This window comes from Mytilus trossulus, chromosome 14 (genome assembly GCF_036588685.1).
Source record: "Mytilus trossulus isolate FHL-02 chromosome 14, PNRI_Mtr1.1.1.hap1, whole genome shotgun sequence".
In the NCBI taxonomy this organism is placed as follows: Eukaryota; Metazoa; Mollusca; class Bivalvia; order Mytilida; family Mytilidae; genus Mytilus; species Mytilus trossulus.
In genome coordinates this window covers 46,267,941-46,284,231 of record NC_086386.1, presented here as the reverse complement: position 1 = coordinate 46,284,231, position 16,291 = coordinate 46,267,941, and the positions used below count along the sequence as shown (strand labels likewise).

General features: G+C 31.1%; 1 protein-coding gene across 5 annotated transcripts in view; it reads left to right on the top strand.

The window, feature by feature from the left end:
- LOC134697172 (uncharacterized) overlaps nucleotides 1-16,291 on the top strand; it is a 76,516-nt gene that overhangs the window by 9,662 nt on the left and 50,563 nt on the right. For 3 of the 5 annotated variants that reach the window (XM_063559245.1, XM_063559248.1, XM_063559250.1), the window contains 15 exons: nucleotides 554-686; nucleotides 1,411-1,492; nucleotides 1,954-2,027; nucleotides 4,794-4,835; nucleotides 5,239-5,367; nucleotides 6,646-6,696; nucleotides 7,191-7,252; nucleotides 9,884-9,994; nucleotides 10,264-10,599; nucleotides 11,088-11,288; nucleotides 12,135-12,406; nucleotides 12,816-12,979; nucleotides 13,254-13,353; nucleotides 13,601-13,685; nucleotides 14,462-14,566. In XM_063559245.1, the coding sequence (XP_063415315.1) occupies nucleotides 554-686; nucleotides 1,411-1,492; nucleotides 1,954-2,027; nucleotides 4,794-4,835; nucleotides 5,239-5,367; nucleotides 6,646-6,696; nucleotides 7,191-7,252; nucleotides 9,884-9,994; nucleotides 10,264-10,599; nucleotides 11,088-11,288; nucleotides 12,135-12,406; nucleotides 12,816-12,979; nucleotides 13,254-13,353; nucleotides 13,601-13,685; nucleotides 14,462-14,566 (1,947 nt within the window). The remainder of the gene's footprint in view (nucleotides 1-553; nucleotides 687-1,410; nucleotides 1,493-1,953; nucleotides 2,028-4,793; nucleotides 4,836-5,238; nucleotides 5,368-6,645; nucleotides 6,697-7,190; nucleotides 7,253-9,883; nucleotides 9,995-10,263; nucleotides 10,600-11,087; nucleotides 11,289-12,134; nucleotides 12,407-12,815; nucleotides 12,980-13,253; nucleotides 13,354-13,600; nucleotides 13,686-14,461; nucleotides 14,567-16,291) is intronic. The other 2 variants (XM_063559246.1, XM_063559249.1) reach the window with 2 other exon arrangements.

Here is a 16,291-nt window from a genome sequence, read left to right as displayed (position 1 = left end):
AGTCATATGATATATTTAGAATAACTAAATTTAGAATTTTATTCAACTGTCATACAAGTGAGAGGTTTAGCTAGCTATAAAACCAGGTTTATTCACCATTTTCTACATAAAAAAAAATGCCTGTACCAAGTCAAGAATATGACAGTTTTTATCCATTCATTTGATGTGTTTGAGCTTCTGATTTTGCCATTTGATTAGGGGCCATCCTTTTTGAATTTTCCTTACAGTTCAGTATTTTTGTTAAGGATTAAGGAATTTGAATAAAGAAAATTATTCAATGAGTGACCCAACTACACATTAATTTATAATAGTTTGCATAGTAGTTTTTGTTTTTTCAGGGAGAAAATTGAAATAACTCCATATAAAACAACAGCTTTAAGATGTATTCAATAGGACAGTTTAATTTGCAAAAATTTAATTGGCTATGTAAATACCAAATAGTTCTACAGAAAGGTTTTAGTTCCTTAGCTATAATTAAAATTAATTAGGCAATGAAATAATGACATTGAGTAGGAATTGAATGAAATAAAACTTGATATTTTTATAAATACAGATCAGGTCTGCTAAAGACCTTTTGGAAGAGGCCAGAAGAATTTCTAGGTCAGGTGATCCTCTGTATAAACAAAGAGATAAAAGAGGATCAATGTCTCAACGAGAAAAGAAAGAGCATAAAAAGGATAAAAGAGGTAAGATTAGGTTTTTATACATTAAAGTTTTATAAAAATAGAGGCAAAAGAGAGGCAAAAGGGAGGCAAAATAGAGGCAAAAGATACCAGAGGGACATTCAAACTCATAAGTCAAAAATAAACTAACAACACCTTTGCTAAAATAGACCAACAGCTAAACAATAGAACACATAACATATCATAGAAAACTAAAGACTGAGCCACACAAACCCCACTTAAAACTGGGGGTGATCTCAGGTGCTCTGGAAAGGAAAGCAGATGCTGCTCCACAAAAGATAGGAAAAACACAATACAAAATCATCGATTGAACATGACAATAAACTAGAGATAAAATTAAAAGACAAACAACAGTCTTCCAAACATTACATAGAAAGTTTACGACTGACCAAAAACGAACCCATTTAAAAATTGGGTGTTGCATATTTTAAGACAATGCATTACATTTATACATAGTGTAAAGTCACAGAATTTTCAGTCCAGCAATACATATATTGTAACACATGTACATATATTCATTGTATCGAAGTAATAAAAAAAAATAATAAGGAAACTAGTACAGAAATAAGAATAAGTAAATGGCCGAAAAAAATTTAGATTTCAAAATATTGAATTCCCTTAACTTTCAAGGCATGGAATACATGACATCTATTATTCCTGAAAATTCTTGAATGTTTTAAATTTTTCTTGTAAGTCATGTGGTAAGTGTTTTTTTAATTTTTTTAAGAAACAGAAGAACCTACACCAAGGAGACAAGAAAGATCTGTTGATGAGATTATATCATCTCTAAAGGCTAATAGAGAAAAACCGTGAGTTGTTTTACATTATTTGAACATACTGTTGAAACTTAAGATTAATGATGGTATTTTTATTCAAATTGTACCTTTAGGTTTAAAAATAAATTGAACTGCAGCCAAATTAACTCTTTCGCTTTATTACTGCTGGTCATCAGGATAATAAAACCAGAGACGGATTTAGGGGGGGGGCCCCCCTTTTGAAAATTTCTGGATCTGCCACTGAAAACAATGCACATATTCCTCACATTCAATTCTCATTCAAATTCAAGGACATAAACTGTGATGATATACGTCACTCTCTAAATAAAAAATATACTATCTATATGATTGAATGATAGTTTAACCATTTCCTTTTACCAAATAAATATTTTTTTTAGAATGAGAGTTTTTATATATAACTAAGATGTTGTGTGATTGTCAATGAGACAATATATAACAAGAATATAAATATTTCTTTTTCTGTATACATGTAGTGAACTGTCTGAGGCTGATAAGAAAATTCAGGAGATTATGGAGCGTGTTATGTCCAGAACTAGTGCTGTTATAAGTAAGATACATCTTAAATATTATCAGGAAAATTTGAAATGGAATACAAGTCAAATGGCAACCAATATTTTGATTTATCACTATTTTACGAAAAAAAAATCTGATCTTACTGACCGATAATTTCCTTTCTCTGCACTGTAGACTGATATGAAAAATTATCGCTACAAACTAAGGGTGCATGTGCTGTTGTCAATGAAATTAACAAACGTCGTCATAGGTAAAAAATTAATAAACAGATAATCATTTGTCATCTCAACTGGATTGCTTTTCTCACTTTCGTTGTTATGGCTAAAGCGAGAAATCAATCTCGTTGAGTTGACCAACGATGATCTATGAATATTTGCGAACATTTTCCTTAAAGTTAGTATATATGATATTAGGGTAAAGATTAAAAAAGGTTGAATTCAAGCTATGTAACTATAAACCTATATATGTATTTAATTGATTGGTATAGTCATTATCTTTTAAATTATAATAGGCTATATATAAAGTCAAGTTATGAAGTTATAATGATTATATCTGTTAAAAAATAAACTAAATCTTTAATTTTAAATCAGTGAAAAGATTGAAATAAAAATAGAAAGGAAAATTTTGCACATTATTATATAAAGAAACTACAACTACACCTTTAAGTGAAATTATCAATATCTTTATTATGAATATCTGTCATGACTGATTGATTGGTGGTTGTTTAATGTCTATATGTGTAACATTATACATTTTTAAACATCTGCATGTCTGCATTGGTTTCAATACATTTAAAATATGCATGTCAATATATAAAATGTTACATATTAAATTGATTTTAGAGTCTTTCTTTTGTAAGTAAGCATTCACAAAGGAGCTTTAGGTTAAAGAAAGTCTGACAGACTTTAATGACACATTATATTACATTGATTTGCATGGAACTGAAGGTTTGCACCTGATTTGAACTTTATTTACTACAGGAAGTCACCAAAGTTTTTAGCAGGGTTTCTAAGATTTTACATGAAAGCACATGGTTATATAAAAGATGTATTTGTGTTCATCTTTTATCCTTGGTTTACAATTGTCACCTTGAAAGTCATTTTCAGAGGAATTTTTCTTCTCAACAGAATATGATATCTAATCGCAGTGGGCAATTTTTTTTAAATTATGTTATTTCTTTGGACTATTCCTGGAAAAAATGTATAGGGGTTGGACTTCACATTTCACTGTAAAAAATGATGTGCAATAAAAAATGTGATAAGGTAGCTTAGGTTTTTATGGTATGTTAAAAAATAAATAAATTGGGGATTGAAAAGAAAGATGACACTTTGTTTGTTGCAAATTAAATATACATTTGGAATGTAACACTTACACTTGACAAGAGTTGGTATTAAGGTATTTGGTGGTAGATTAGATTTGTGTTTTAAAATGGAAGAATCTTAGAGCTTAAAACTTTATTACATTGTACTTGCATGTAATTATACCCCCGCTTTGAAAAAAGGGGGGTATACTGTTTTACCTCTGTCTGTCTATCCGTCCGTCCGTCCGTCTGTCAGTCAGTTCGTCCCATGAAACTTTCGTCGCATTTTTCTCAGGAACTACAATACAAGGATTTCTGAAATTTGGTTACAGGGTTTATCTAAGTCAGCTATACTGTGTGATGCGTTTTCAGATTGATCACTTGACAACTTCCTGTTTACCGAACACTTGTATGATTTTACACATGATAGCCAAGTTGAAAATTTTCGTCACATTTTTCTCAGGAACTACAATACAAGGATTTCTGAAATTTGGTTTCAGGATTTATATAAGTCAGCTATACCGTGTGATGCGTTTTCAGATTCATCACTCGACAACTTCCTGTTTACGGAACACTTGCATATTTTTACACTATTAATATTATCCACTTGCGGCGGGGGTATCATCAGTGAGCAGTAGCTCACAGTTTCACTTGTTACTGCTACAAAATGAAGTATTTGTGAATGTATTTTTCATGAAAACATTTTTGCTATTCAAAGGTCTTCTGCTTATTATACCCCCGCTTTAAAAAAAAGGGGGGGTATACTGTTTTACCTCTGTCTGTCCTTCCGTCAGTCCATCCTTTCGTCAGTCCGTCAGTCAGTCCGTCCGTCCCATGAATATTTTTTGTCGCATTTTCTCAGGAACTACAATACAAGGATTTCTGAAATTTGGTTACAGGGTTTATCTAAGTCAGCTATACCGTGTGATGCGTTTTCAGATTGATCACGTGACAACTTCCTGTTTACCGAACACTTGTATGATTTAACACATGATAGCCAAGTTGAAAATTTTCGTCACATTTTTCTCAGGAACTACAATACAAGGATTTCTGAAATTTGGTTTCAGGATTTATATAAGTCAGCTTTACCGTGTGATGCGTTTTCAGATTCATCACTCCACAACTTCCTGTTTACGGAACACTTGCATATTTTTACACTATTAATATTATCCACTTGCAGTGAGGGTATCATCAGTGAGCAGTAGCTCGCAGTTTCACTTTTTATCAATCTATATATTAGTTTTGTGTTCAAAAAGACCAACTGTCATAATTACTAGTAAATTCATACATTATTATATGCATTTATTATTGCAATTGTTGAAGAATGGTCTTAAATGCAAGATTAGTTTTTGCAATTATAGGAAAAGCTGCATATAGATCAGAAAAAGCACATACATACCAAAGCACTTCACAAATAAATTAAGGAAAAAGTACAAGAAAAGCACTTAATCTGTAATATATATTGTATAAAAGTTAGCAAAAAAAATTTCTCCATTACAGCTGAAGATGACAGTATGACAATGGGAACAGATTCTGCTCGAGGTAATTACGTTTTTTTTAAGGCAAAAGACAGGCATTAATTATTTTTAAAAATTTGATGGTAAACATGTGCATGTATTGGGAGAAAAAAAATTGAGATTTTTTTTATGATTTGCTTTAGAGCTGTTCCATTAAATTAAACATGAGTTCTAGAGAAGGCACTTCAAAATTTCAACTAAAGATGAGTGTCAAAACTCTTTTTTGTATTACAGTAAAACCTTATAAAAATGCAAGAATTTTATAAGATAAATCCCATTTTCAAAGAGCCTTCCCTGGGTACTAATTTTTATTTAATGGAGCTGTCTTTCAATAGTTTCATAAAGATATCTTGTGATATGATTTGTGATGTTTCTTAAAGTGTTGTAATTGTGAACTATTTTATTCCTTACTATTATCGTTCTGACAGATGAATCAGCGACATCTGTTAAAGATGTCCAAAGTAGTGGTCCAACACCACAGCCTCCAGAGGTTAATGTTGTATCACCCACTCCAGATGATACAGCAGGCCCTAAATCTCCAGTAGCAGATGCAGGTGGTAACAACATATCCCACAATTCCATTAACAGTTGCTAATAGTTACAGTCTTCTGCTTTGTGTTACAATATTAACAAGTTTCTGTTTCTTTCAGTGAAATACCATGAATGTTAAGAATTGAAAAATGAAATTCTCTGTAGAGAAAAATTGGAACGTCTTTTACGATAATTTATAAAAAATTAAAACCTTGGAAAAACTGAAACCTTCAGTTATTATATATATTATTATCTACAACATTCATGGTACTGTTTCTGTTTTTCTTAAACATTTACTCTTTGCTTTTGTTAATATTGAAGAAAGTCTTAATACATTTTAAAAGATATTTACAGGATCTTACAATGGTTTTCTAGGAGTATTATGCAGTAGTTCTAATTCTTGGAGAATTTGTTTGTTTGTGTAATTCAAATTTTACTGATCATTACTAGAAATTATGTATTGGTTTACTAATAAAACCAAGATTTGTATTAATCAATATATTATAGTTATGAAAATAATGAGTTTCTTGCTTTATTTGAGAATTAAACTGCAGTATTAGTTCAGAAAATTCAAAAATGAAATTTGCATGAAGAGGTTTCAACACCTTATAGGACTCATAGGAAGTTTTTAAAAAATCCATGATTTGATATGAAGTTTGTAAAGCTATTCAAATTGTTATTCCAATCACTCTTAAAATCTTAACCTAAGTTATAAATATTATACATATGCATTGCATCGATACACACTGCTTTTAGTAATAATCTTTAAATAAGACTTTGCAACTGACTTCTATTTCTCTCTTATATAAACTAACAGAGTATATTATAGATCATAGAATTTACCAACAACACTAATACATATAATCTATTATCTTACAAAACAAATGAATTTAAGGAGTTAATAAAAAATCATTATATCTGTTATATTTCATAAATTTGCTTTAAATCCATATGTCTATATTTTTAGAAAGAACATGTTTTATGACTTTAATATAAGAAAAAAGCATTTTGATTTTCCATAATTTGTAGACTCTGACTGTATTTATATAAAAGCCTTGATAGGTTTACAGAATGGAGCATAACAGGCAAAAAAGTACAGTATGGAGCATAACAGGCAAAAAAGATAAAAAATAGAAAATTAGGCCAATAAAAAGTGTAGAGAATAATGGAAAACTAAAAAATAAAGAATGCAGAATAATGGGGGGAAAAAATGAAGAAAAGAGAAAAACAGTTTAGAAAATAAGAAATAAAGTAATGAAAACCCCATCCAGATCCCCTATAAAATTAATTTTTATATTTTACAGAAACAGATAAACAGGACGTCTTAACAGAAGATGATGAATCAAAATCCAAAGGTACGTAGATATGAAAACCAGGACCATACTGTAAATTCAGGAACTTTTGCATGCATTTATTATTGCGATTTTTTAAAATGGACAAAAAAGTGAGATTTATAATGGCGATTTAAGGAAAATCTGCATACAGATATATGTATCAGATATCAAAATGTGAGTTGTTGTTATTGTGATAATCACCCAGTTGCATTATTTGCATTAATAAAAACATCGCAATAATTTCTGAATTTACAGTACTTATCGACAAAATAAATGGGTGTAAATATTAATGTTTTATAAACAAAGTTTAAAAAAATCATTCTATTTCATGAACTCACATGTTTATAAATCAATATAAAAAAATGTAAGCCTTGAGATGATGGACTTGATATTTGTGAACAAGTAAGGCCATTAACCATTTAAATTGTTGTTTATTTTGTGTTGCCTACTTTAAAGTTATCTTAAAAATCATTGTTAAATCAGCTAGTTTGATATAGAAATTATGTATATTATAGATGATGGAATTACCAGCACTGATGAAAAATCTGATGAGAAAGTAAAAGATGAAACAGTGCAAGTGAGTTATCTTCCTTTTATTATATATTAAAGTTTATTCATTTGAGATGAAGGAAAACGCATTGAAAATGTTTGATTTTATTGGTTGACAGAGAAATGGAAGATATTTTTTTTGTGTATTAATGTGCACCGAAACCTAAAAAGTCAAAGATATTCTGATAAGGGTAATTTTAATGCATACAATTATTTTTAATTGAAAGACATGAAATTCAGATTACAACTGGATTAATAAACCTAGTCGTGACTTAAACAAAATTATATTGGTTATGTTTTGATCAAGAAATTTGTTAGAATTACATTTGACATGATTACCTGTAAATTTTTCAGTGATTACAGTGAAACCTGATTTCAGAGACCACTTAAGGGTGTACACCTTATTTCAGGGAGATAACTCTTAAGTTCATTGATCAATTGTATAGGTTACAATACACCATTAGATTTTATGGGCGCAGCCATTTTATGAGCATAACATGGTATTCAGAATTAAGAGTATGGCGAATCCTGATTGGTCGATATGTGCGCCCGTTATTTTTTATTATTAGAGACTTCGTGCACTCTGCTTTATACAAAAGGCAAAATAAAAATTATTCCGTAGCCCTAAAGGCACTGAGATGACTTTTCAACGCTACGACAAGACACGTATTTTTAAGGGTAAAATTGATAGGCATGGGAGATAAGTACAAAATACGCTAAGAAAAGCAACGCGAACCTATATTTTTTGGACCAAAAAATACTGTCCTAATAACTTTTCTTTGATTCTAGCAAGGTTTCGTTAAGAAAATCAACTTTCTAAAGTCTGTATCTCGAAAAAGGCTACCATTGTCGCCTATGGGGAAATTAATTGTTTATTTTAACCTATACAGCATCGACATTTCTTTATCATAGTGCTCAAAAAGTGTCAAAAACAGTCATTTTACTTGACATTTGATGTGAAACCGTATTTTTTGGTGACAAATGAAATATTGGTTATCTAGTTTTTAAGCTATAGTCTGTTTCATATTGGTATTGCGTTTTACCTTAGAAACAAGGGTGGGCTCGACTTTTGACTTACTGTGGAACGAATATGTCATTTTCTGAAGTTCTGCTGATTTGTTCGAAAAGAGCAAGTACACGTCTAGAGTTTGTGAATATAAATCGATTTTTAAACATAACAATCTCGACCCAAGTGCTGTTATCGAGATTACCAAATTCAGCGAAAATGTACGGAAATGATCTCCTTCGAACATTGAAATGTTCACACGAATAACAAACTAAAAGAATAAAAAAAGCACGCCATTTTGTAGTTAACAAACAGTTATCGATGTCAAAACACAAATATTAACACATATTCTATATTTTGAAATGCTATAGTCTGTTTCAAAAATGTACTTTTATACGAAAATGGTTTCATTTAAAACTGTTATTCAAAATTCACCGTAGTAGTAATATATTGGATTGGTTTTGTTATCAATACAATCAGTACTTAATGATATATAAAGAATCATCGGAGAAAGTGGGCATAATCTTCAGTCCTTTTTTAACAGAACCGCATTTACTCAAAAAAACAGATTTTTTTTCTTCACATTTTTCGACTGGGGTCACCTCCGATAAAAAATTGTGAAAATTCAGAGAGTAAAGCCAGAACGGTTTGAAGATGATTTATTTGTGGCATATATATTTGTGCATCTAACGCACTATGAATTGCACGATACAAGAAAGTATTAAATACCGTATAGGTTACAATACACCATTAGATTTTATGGGCGCAGCCATTTAATGAGCATAACATGGTATTCAGAATTAAGAGTATGGCGAATCCTGATTGGTCGATATGTGCGCCCGTTATTTTTTATTATTAGAGACTTCGTGCACTCTGCTTTATACAAAAGGCAAAATAAAAATTATTCCGTAGCCCTAAAGGCACTGAGATGACTTTTCAACGCTACGACAAGACACGTATTTTTAAGGGTAAAATTGATAGGCATGGGAGATAAGTACAAAATACGCTAAGAAAAGCAACGCGAACCTATATTTTTTGGACCAAAAAATACTGTCCTAATAACTTTTCTTTGATTCTAGCAAGGTTTCGTTAAGAAAATCAACTTTCTAAAGTCTGTATCTCGAAAAAGGCTACCATTGTCGCCTATGGGGAAATTAATTGTTTATTTTAACCTATAAGTCAAGTTTCATCAATATGTTTTAAGCATTTACCTGAAACAGATGGGAAATAATCTATGTCACCTAGAAGCTTAGAATATATTTCGGAAAATGGTTGACAAAAACGTACAGATAATTTTAAATAGTGATTTCCCTTAACTTAGGTCTACCTCCTTAAGGGGGAACAAAAAAGGGGTCTCTTATGACTGGTGGTCTTTTAATACAGGTTCAAACTATATGAAATGAACAACAGAGGGATCTAAAATTTATGGTCTTATAATACAGGTTTTTGCTTAATACAGGTTTGCTCGAAAGCTGGTTTGACTGTATTTTAGGTCTAATGATTATAAGAAGATGCAGATATCACTATATTAACATCCACCTTTAATAAATGACAGCTATTTATTTTTACTACTGTGTTTTATAATGGTAAATTCTGAAAAGAACCTATGTGATTTAATTGACATTGACATGATAATATTTATATCTATTTTAGGAACAAGTTTCAGAAATACCACCACCAGCAGTGACAGAGTTGACAAAGATGACAACAGAATATGAAGACAGTAGTGATGATGATGAAGCTGAGATCATAGATATTGCTAAAGTAGGTCACTGCTATATAATTCAAGAAAAGAATGAAACATAATTTTGAATAAAATTACACTGTAAATTGTGAAGCGACATATTAGGGGGGGATTGTTTTTATCATGAGGCATGTAAAAATCAATATTTACATGCACATTTTTTTATTGCATTTCATGAACATTTTTATAAATTTAATTATTTTCAAATGATTTTTTTTCTACATTGATTTCTTCATGAAAATAACATGAAATCCTTTCGTCATTATTATCTTTTCTGTGAATTATTAAGGCTTGGGAAGATCTTGCAGTTCCTCCAAATGCTACGTATGAAGATCTGGTCAGTGTATCCGGTAAACCTATTGGCATTCAGGAAAGGTCGACAGGAAAAGCTGAAATCAATCATATAAATGTCCAAAGTCAGGCTGTATCCTTCCTGTCGACATGGCAACCAGCTGTTGAAAGAGAACCTACTATGGAACCAATTTTAGAGGTTTCGACGCCGCCAAAACATATCCACCATTTTTGTACTGTTACCAATGAGTACCAGTTACCTGAACAGTTTAGACATCTTGGAAGAAAGTATCATGCTCCAGAACAATTTCTAGTACCTAAACAACCATTTAGAGTAAGTTTTTATATTAGACAAAGTAAAATTCAATAATGGTCAATTATAATAACATGAAAATTTAGTTTTCCTTTGACAAAGCTTAGAATCCTGCCTCAGACAAAACTTCTGTAAATTTTAGATTAACATACCTAGATACAACTGTTTCACCTTTAAGAGATAGCTCTTTTTGTAAAAGTTTCCTCTCTAACAATGTTAATACAATTGGCAATTGCAAATTATAAAAATGAACACATAACAATGGATGTAAGAAGATGTGGTATGAGTGCCAATGAGACAACTCTTCATCCAAGTCACAACTTATAAAAGTAAACAGGTTAAGGTACGGTCTATAACATTAATCCTTGGCTGACACCAAACAGCAAGCTATAAAAGGCCCCAAAAATTACTAGTGTAAAACTGTAAAACAATTCAAACGGGAAAACCAATGGGCTTATCTATATAAAAAACTAGAACTAGAAATCAAAAGATTGCATATCTGTTTTCAGTTTGCCAGTAGAGGGCCAAGCTTCAATGATGCATTAGATGAAGAAACAGCTTCACAGCTGTCACATGTTGCTGAAACAAGAGGCACAGAAGACACTAGAATAGCATCAGCTGCTCAGAGGATCCTAAAGGAGGCAGAATCTGACAAAGATAAAAGTAAAGAGGAAACCTTAGAAATCTGGAGACAAAGAGCAGATGAGGTGGTATGTTGTCTTGTGAAAAAAAAATTGGGGTAGAAAAATGTTCTCAAGTTTACCAATTAATCTTTTACCCTTTAGAGTCAATTCTTGGTATCAAAGCCTTAAAAAACTAAGTTTTTTTTTTTTTAGAATTTTGATCATCATTCATTTTACATCATACTTTTTATCTGTGTACATGGAAAGTAATATCACAAGCAACCATGTGTCAGGGTAGCCTGAAAAACAATTCTCCATGTACATCAGAAGAAGTTTTCACTGGAGATCGCTGTTCTTGGAATAATGGAGCTTCCTGTTAAGAACTTCAGTATTTTAAAACTGTACAAAATCACAATGTTTTTCAGATGCTTTTTGTTTTCAGATTGGGCTGAAGATGGTTAGGGTAAAACTATTTCTTTTATTTCTTTTTAGATATTTTTTTTTATTGAAGTAAATGATGATTTAGATCATTATATTCTAGATGGTTGGGTGTTTTTTTTTTAAAGGAGAAGGTTCAAAAAGGATAATATAAAGGATATATCAAATGTATGTTATAGAACATAGACTTAAAGTAATGAATTGAGATTGTGATGTTGACCTTAAGTCTTAAGATGTATGTTAACTTTTTACAATTGTTGAGTTGATGTGCATAGAATTATACATCACTTTTACTTTTATGTATATTCATATTATATTCACCATGTCAATGTGTTTTACCCATGATTCATATCCTACATAAATTGTAGTAAGAGCAGACATAAAATTCTGAAAAAAGTGGGAAATTAGTATAATGACTAATGTGATTGTACAATGAATGTTTTATATTTATAACCTGTCTTTTGTGACTAAAATGTTAATTTTTTTTTTAAATAGTTTAGTCAGCCTTCAATATCAGTAGAAGGAACAAAATTATCATTAAAATCAGATGAATCCAGATTGTATTGGACACCTGCACCCCCTAAGTTAGATGTGGCACCTTCCAAGGTCAAGGATATTCTGTTCCCAGACTATGAATCCAAAAGTTTGTCCATGGAAGCCAGAGAAATGTCTGCCACACAACAGGAAGAAATGGAAGACAGCTCTGAGTCAGAGGAAGAAGATATGGAGGTCGATATTGAACAGGAAAGATATGAAGAAATATATAGGTATATAATTTACTAGGTGTTGAAATTCTTTTTGAAATTGATTTTAAAGTATGACAATTGTAAGATACTGATTTCATGACTTACTTTGAAGAACTTCGAATTGTTTTGGTAAAAAAAAATAAAAAATGCCTTATATTTCAATACTCTTCCAAAGTAAAAACAAACAATATTCAAATGTGCATTATTTTTTTCTTTTAATTTAACATAATTTCCATGAATGTTAAAAAGGAAAAAAATGGAGTTGCCAAAGTTTCATGCACAAATACTTAACTTTTTATTTTAAACAAAGATCCCATTTCCCTTTTTTTGCACTAATTACCTAACAGTATACTGTTAATACAACATCTCTTTTAGCTCTGTCCATATATAACATTGGAAGTTTTGTTGTCTTATGTTTTACTTTTTTCAGATTGGTTTTCAAAAAGAGTGATTCTTATGAAGACTTGTCAGAGTTAGAACAAGCTTCTAAACAAAGAGATGACGACATTAAATCTAGAAGAATTAATCCCTATGAACCCAGAAAACTTCTCAAAGGGGAAATACCACCAACTAAACCTGAACCACTTGGACATGGTATGATATAGAATTTAATATGTTTGAAGTAATATTATGTTGTCTTAATTTGATACAGCTAATATTTACGATTTGTGTTAAGTTTTATTTTGAGTTTTTAAAATGGAATTTATTGATTGTATTTTAGAATATCTGATTTAGATGTATTAACAGTGCCACTTAAGTCCCCCATTAAAATTTGTTTCTTCTTTAAGTTATTCTGTCTTGAATTTGCTTTATAATTTCAGCTATGTAATGTACTTATGTTAAAGATTTTTCTAAATTTAACTTTTAGCACAAGAAGCTGGTAGCCAACCTTCCACCCCAGCACCAGAGTTTAGGTACAAAAGAGATATGCCAGACAGTGAAATATTCCCAGTGTTTGTTCCCCTTAGGTAAGGTTATCTGCCTTGAGGACATAAGATGTTTTTAACAATGACTTTCAGATGCTCACACGTTTAAGCTATACAAGATAAATGAGCAGTTTTTTGTATCAATATTTCTTCAGATTCATTTCTGTTAAATATAATTACACTGGATTTTATATCTAAGATTATTAAAATGTCTTATGAAAATTGGCAATTATTTTAGAATACTTTATGAATTATATTATATAACCCAACCTTGGTTTTACTTTTTCAGGCGGTCCAGGTCTGATCCGTGTGTCTTTAATGCAGATGATGATACCCTCTTGGTACCTCAGTCTTATAACATAGCTGTGGATGAGGTAATTTTAATTGATAAAAGCTATCTCCTCCTTAATTGATGAAATGATTCTTCAATATACCAAAAGACACTATCCAAAAATAGGAGAGAATAATGTTAGCCTTTGACAAGACCCTCCCTATCTGAAAACTAAAGTTTTGGGAATATAGAAATCAAACTTTCAATCTGTCTGTGGGTGTGTCCATGTGTCTTGTAAGCACAACTCTCTCTAAACTAGAGATATCAAAGAAACTTTAAACAGTTTAAAACAATGCATGGAGATGTACAGAAAGGAAATTTATTTTTGTTTTGCATGTTAAAGGGGAGATAATCAAACATAGCATCTACAATATTGCAATTAGTAGTATAAGTCTCTCATAAGCATATACACCTTATTGCTATTTTTCCGCCATTACTGGACATCACAAAGGTTCCAAAGAATTTTGACGTCATAATACAAAATATCTGACGCCACAATGGAAAAGTGAGTGTTGTATGACCTCAATAGTTCAAGTGGGCAGATTCTCATGTCAACTGGGACAGATTTTCAAATAGCTATAAGGTTTATTAAAATTCTACTAAATGCCTAGATGGGTATTGATGAAAATTTACGTATTTGTTTAACACAAATTGAAAAACTGCATTAAGGAATATAATTCTGGTCCAACAATTTAAAGTGGCAATAATCAAATTAGGGGAGGGGATATCTTTTTGTCTAATCTGGAACACTCAATACTAAAAACTACTATTCATTCTTTATCCACATGTGAGAATAAGTGGTATTTTCTGTGCCTTTAGATTTCCAGACAGAAACAAAATATAAGACAGATGAAGTTAAATTGGAGGGAAGAAGAAAAAAAAGCTAAGCGTGAAGCAGAAATGGAAGAAAGATTGAGAAGATTGGTATGGATAATCTGGAATTTTTATTTGACAATTTGCAGTTATTTTTCGTTGCATTTAATCATGGTGACTTTATCCAAAGTCTACTAAACCTTTAGACTATAAAATTTGAACGACTAAAGATTATTTTTCTGTTTTAGACATCTAAACTGAAGAAAGTTTTTCAGTGTATTATAGATTTTTTTTATATAGAAATATCTATCAAAATTAAACAGTGTGAGTACTAGGAAACAGACATTGAATGTGACACAATTCACTTACTGAATATTTAGGCGTTTTTTGGGTTCCTAATCATATATATTGAGCCAAAAAAGTTTAGCAACACTTTTTTTTTATAAATTTTTTGTTGTTGTTTTTGGAAAAAAATATTTAAACATCATTGATATTATCCTTAGTTTTACCTGTAATTTAAAACAGTCATACTTTTTTCCTGCTTATTGATTTCGCGCCATTTCAGCTTTGCACCTGTAAATGATGTTTTACCTTCTGTACCTGTACTTTTAAAACGATATTAAATTATTTTTTTTCACTAACGTTCAGAAACACACCATTGGTAAGAAAAACACAAACACCTTTGAAAAAATTGCATGGGGCGTCAACCAGGCCTCCCCGAAAATGACAGTCAGAAAGGTCTTGAAATGGTTGATGCCGGAATGAGGGTTGCTGACATCATGGCTCTATTTAATGTGCAAAAGGCAACAGTTTAGAGACTAACAAACAGATATCGACAAATTACAACTGCACAGGATAGGTCGATATCTCGTAGACAAAAAAAAACTATCGTCAAGGGAGGAGTGCTTCCTTCGCTTTAAATCAACACGTGACAAGTTTTTTTCCGGCTAAAAAAGTAGGGCATTGACTAAGGGAAGCTGCTGATGTGCCTGCCAATCCTTCATTGGGGCACTTAGGGCATGGCTGAGAAATTGATTTTGAGAAACACTATACTCATTTACGCATTTTGACCCTCCCGCGCTTCATACAAAGAAAATCCTAATGAATGTGCGTGATTAACATTCATGTTGCTTCTGACATATCATATTCCATTTTTTTATTATTAAAATTATATGTTGTTATGATTTTGTAATAAAATAAAATTTCCCATTTTTGTTGCTAAACTTTTTTGGCTCAGTATACATGTAGGTCTGTATACAAGATGTGGATTTGTAAGGTATATGTTAATGAGACATTAAACCAATGAGGAAAAATAACCAAAAGGCATTAAGGGCACTTAAAGCCTTGAACAATAAACAAGTTTAGATACAATATGTCAAGTTCTAAAACATCTAAGAAATTTGTGAATCAATTCAAAGGAAACATCAAAGATCTACCATTAGCATCAAATTATCTATTTAACAAAAAGCATTAAGATTTATTATACTTCATGTCAAAATGCCAGATTTTGATTTGCTAATACGAGGGTGTTAATTTACTCTATTACCCTTCATGGAGACACTTGATCAAGTTTGTGCTTTATTAAATACGACTCTATCCTATGGCAAATACTCTATTACCCTTCACGGAGACGCTTGATCAAGTTTGTGCTTCATTAAATACGACTCTATCCTATGGCAAATACTCTATTACCCTTCACGGAGACGCTTGATCAAGTTTGTGCTTCATTAAATACGACTCTATCCTATGGCAAATACTCTATTACCCTTCACGGAGACGCTTGATCAAGTGTGTGCTTTATTAAATACGACTTTATATTATGGCAAATACTATATT